This window comes from Amblyomma maculatum, chromosome 11 (assembly GCF_055883805.1).
Source record: "Amblyomma maculatum isolate TAMU_Amacu chromosome 11, ASM5588380v1, whole genome shotgun sequence".
In the NCBI taxonomy this organism is placed as follows: Eukaryota; Metazoa; Arthropoda; class Arachnida; order Ixodida; family Ixodidae; genus Amblyomma; species Amblyomma maculatum.
The window spans coordinates 10,135,092-10,139,738 of record NC_139354.1 but is presented as its reverse complement, the minus strand read 5'-3'; the positions used below and the strand labels follow the sequence as shown (position 1 = coordinate 10,139,738).

Genomic DNA, 4,647 nt, shown 5'->3' with positions numbered 1-4,647 from the left:
TCTCTTCATGCCAACTGATTTCGAAACACGTTTGCAGGAAGTTCCTCTCATCAACAATGACAAGGGTGGAAAAAATTGTTACTTTTCAAAAACAAAATCAGTCACTTTTGTGCGACGACCACTTTTCAACGACACAAATTTTTTTTTGAGAAAAAATATTTCTTAATGAAAACGAATTTCTGTGCTCCATTTTCCTCAGCCTCACAAGTTATGACAAATTTCACTTTGTTATTTTTAGGTATTATGTTTTATTATGTCGGTCGTCAGAATGCAAGAGGTTTTCTCTCACCAGAGACCAAGTGCAAGAAGACGCCGGCAACTTGTCTGTTGCCGAGAGAACACCTACGTTGACGTGTCTCTGGTGCTCTTTGTTTACACAACAAGCAATATGAGCCGTCTGATGACATTTGTATAACATATCTCACTCCCGCAGCTTCTTTTTGATCTGCACGAGCCTAATATCTCCATTTACTTTCATATTCTGCGTCGCCCCATTTTTCGGCAGCACCTTCAGAGGCTTTCAGAGAGCTCCGGGGTTCGCTGCTCTACCTCGAAACAGATAGATGTACATTTTTTTTGTAGCGAAAGCTATACCGCGCTTGGTTCTCAAGCCATCAGCATAGCACCGTGGCATCGCGGAAGATGAAAAAGGAATAGAAGGAGAAAAGGAAGAAGAAAGAAAAGAAGGAAGAAAGGAAGAAGAGAAAAAGAAGAATGAAGGAGATAAGAACAAGAAGTAAAAAAAGAAGGCAGATAACACGGTAGTTGGTAGTGGTAGAGGCGAACAACAACAGCGAGCTTCTAGGACTGAAGGCTCGTTCGAACTTTGTGACGGTGGCACATTAAATCCAGGTTTCCGCAGAAAATTTCGCTGCAACGCTCACTGCTTTCCCTCTGTATCACTAGGTTCCAGCTATGCTTAAACCCCCCCTTTTTGCTTTTTGTTTTTTCAAAAATTCTCGTTGCACCACCGGTCATCACGCAACGCGAAGCAATGAGCAACGCTAGTTACGCTGAATTTTGTAATGCCTATTTTTGGGGCAGCACTTTAACTGAACCTCTCTGCAACTTCACGCTTTTCTGCATAGAAATGGCGCTCGATCCTAGCGCACTTCCTAGTGACGCCATCTACCAGACACGATGAAAAAAAAAACATTTTTTTTTCTCCTTACTTTCTGACGCTCCCTTGTCGCCCACGCGGCCACGGTTCTTAATGTGAGCTAGTTCACTACCCTTACACCATCAGAACTATTCCAAGATTTCAAGTTTCATGTCTTTCAGTAACCGTACAAGATAACTAATACGCGGAAGTGCCAGAAGGAAACCACTCGACCAGTCTCTGGGTGGGAGTTTGCGTGATTAAGGGCAACGACGATTGTGGGGCAAGCAAACATGTAGCATATGCTCCAAGCTTGCGTAGTTTTGATTACGACTACGGCAATCATTTTATATAATTTCTGTAAGACAGTTTACTCCTCCCGCTCTCCTCTTAGCGCCGTATGTAAGATATATTGATTAGCCCGGTATATTGCGCCATGCAAAACATAGCGCCTGAGGAATTCATGTGCAGATATACGTAATATTTAATGCCCATTTGAAACGTCGGAATGACCAAAGGGTATTTGGGGGGGGGGGGGGGGGATACAAGGGAGTCACTCAGTTGAGAAAGTGCATTACACAAACCGACGGGACAAAATTTAATGGCTGGTTGATGGCCCTTCGGTAAGAGAAACTGGACGGCTTTAAGCACAGAGGCAAAGAGCATCGAAGTTTGTACGCTAGCTGCATTTCGAGATTGATGGTGTGAGTAGGGTTCGTAAGTTTATGATTATTAATTGCCCAAAATAGCCCTTGCGTGGGTAAAATATTGTGCAAGAGCGAGTAAACGTGTGATTTTATGAAAGCCCACCACTCAATACAAAAGTATTCCATTATTAAATCTTCTTTTTTATTTCACATTTTGTACCATGCTACTGCGTTACATGTAACGCAGTTTCTCATGGATTTTTTTCATTCACATTTGTGCCCTCAAGAATCTGCTTTTTCTATGTCCAACTTGAATGATTCGCACCCAACGTTTTGCCCGTCGTCGGTAACCTTGAGCCGGAGTGTCACTGTAGTCGGTGCTTTCTGCAAAAGGGAAAATAAAATTAGCACACACCCTCTTTGAACACTTCATGAATCACAAAACACATTAACTTGGCTTCATAACCTGCTACCGAATTTAGGTTTTCCCTTGCAGCCAGCAACGAATTTGCATTCCTGCAAAGTTGGCCTGCGATACTGCGCTACTAATAGCTCGACAGCAGCATCGCCAAATAGCACAACGGATAGTACCTCTCCTGAAGCCGAACAAGGAAGAGACAAATATTAATTATACTACAAGTATTGCCTCAAAAGAGCCGAAACATAAGGCCAGAGAAAGCTTGTGATTATTGGAAAACTGGTGTTAACGCGACATATGAGTGATTGTACCTCACGACGCTCAAATTACTGCCAGACCACTTCGGTTAACCGAGCCGCCACAAGGGACAAAAGTTTGAACACAGGGGAGAGCGGGCTGTTAAGTATCGCGCACTAACAAACAAAGATTTCGGAAAGTTAGAATGCTACGTATGCAATCCCTTGCGCACTAGTAAATTCAAATATTCTTCGCAACTACCTCTGGGCACAAGCTTTAACGAAAGGTAAGAAATATGCGGACAGAGGAGACCGGTCATAGAAAGGTCGAACATCCGCGCACCTGGTGCCCAGGCAGCAAGAATGCTTAGCGTGTCGCGATTGTGGTCTCGTGACGTCACGCACCTTCTCGACAAACCACCTTTCAGCACTCAGGTTATGTGACTTTCTGACCTGCTGCTGAGCGCTGAATGGTCGAGAGTTTAATGACGTCCTCAAATCACGTGACCGCTCTTCAACAGTGACAGTTTCGTGACGCACCAGCTTTTTCTAGGATTGCTAAATCTATACCTGTAGCCTGAAATTGTAAATTATAGCTCAATAATATTGGTACAGTATATTTGGGCTTTTCTTACAGTTGAAGCGCCCACGAGCACATGGGCCCTGCGTTCTAAAATTATCTGGATAGATTTGCATTTTGCCTAGTAGCCTACGTAATTTCTAATGACTGAAAAGGAAGCTGCCCAGCCACTTACCCCAATGGCGAACTCCACTATAGGGTTCAAGGTGAGGCCTAGCGAAGCAGGTGCTGTAATTTCGGGAACAGGGCATTTGTTGTCCCATAGTTGACCTAAAGCCATTTCCAAGTCGGTTTCTCCGTCGCAGAGTTTGTAAGTGCTGGAGAGATAGAAAACAGAAGCAACCATTTGTTTTCTTTGGCAATTTTTGTAGTCATAAGTAAAAAGAGCTACCCACAGATCACGCTGATGTGTTCATTTTGTTGCGAATTCACGAGGAAATCTTTCAGTGCTGCCGTGTTTCTTCGCACTGTGAGCCTTCGAAATTTCATGAAGGCCGCGCTCATATGTGAGGCGCAAAAATCTTTTTATGTGGCATCCTTTGGCGTTATTAGTAACGCCTAAAGGAATAAGGGGGAGAAAAGGAGGCCGGAAGCCAGGTTGCCGAAACACGAAGGCTACAACACTGTGTCTGCACGCAAATGAAAAAACGCCCAAAGGAAACAACGCTTTTCATTTGCGTGCAGACATCGAGTTGTAGTCTTCGTGTCTCGGCAACCATGCTCTAATCTAAACTTCGTGACCTAACCTAATATTTTTTTGGCCTTCTCCTTCCTTATCTTTAGTTCTTTTAACCAAACAGTCCTGACACTCGAATTCATCCAGACCGGATAGTTAATATGATAAGGCGCATTACTCAGCATGGGGAAGGAATGCGAATAGCAAATATTTTTTGATCGGTGCATTCACTAGCATTTAGACGAACTTCACAGGGATTACTTTTTCATACGTTAACCAAGGAGTAATAAAAGTAAGACTCCGTCTGAAGCTTCCTTAAAGAACATTGACTGAGTGCCTGAGACACAATTTTAGGTTTAATAAATCGGCAGAAGCGATCCATGTGTCTCAGACTCTTAGACTTGAGACCAACCACCTAAACAAGTGAGGCTTTCATATATTAATCCTAGTAGACACATAGCAGACATCTGTGCTCGCAATGCTCAGATCAGAAAGGAAAAACAGCACAAGACGATCACCAGCATGGCTCCAATACAAAAGCATATGCTTAAAGATGTTCAAACAGGCTGATAACAAGCGTTGGAATTTAACTATAACACCATGCCTATCGCCTATTTTATGAACGTTGTTCGCATGGCCTCTCAGCATGCCTGGGCCCCCGATAAATGCATAGGGGCGGCAGTGGAACATTCCTTCATAACCCCTTCAGGTTCTCAGTAGCAGGCGAAACCCTAGTGACCGCGGATGACACTGCTGTGGACATTGCCCATATGGATTAGGAATCGCATGGCCGAAGTGAACTTGCGATCACTGACCCACAGTGCTCTTGTCGAAACTTCCTGCGAGGCCGAGTTTCCAAGCACATCAACCAATTCATGGGCTCTACACAGTTCAGAAAATACAGCCAAAAGAGAGAGATATAATGTGCTCCGTTTTGCACAGTGTCGGTGCCATGACATCCGAGGCAAATACAAGAAGAATAATTGTGCCT

General features: G+C 43.9%; 1 protein-coding gene across 1 annotated transcript in view; it reads right to left on the bottom strand.

Moving 5' to 3' along the window:
* Nucleotides 1–1,843: 1,843 nt before the first annotated feature.
* The window catches only part of LOC146172833 (uncharacterized), a 7,747-nt gene continuing 4,943 nt past the window's right edge, over nucleotides 1,844–4,647 (bottom strand). The window contains exons 3-4 of the mRNA XM_084584483.1: nucleotides 3,156–3,297; nucleotides 1,844–2,130 (exon numbers count right to left, since the gene is read on the bottom strand). Coding sequence (XP_084440609.1) covers nucleotides 2,029–2,130; nucleotides 3,156–3,297 — 244 coding nt within the window. The 3' untranslated portion in view covers nucleotides 1,844–2,028. The remainder of the gene's footprint in view (nucleotides 2,131–3,155; nucleotides 3,298–4,647) is intronic.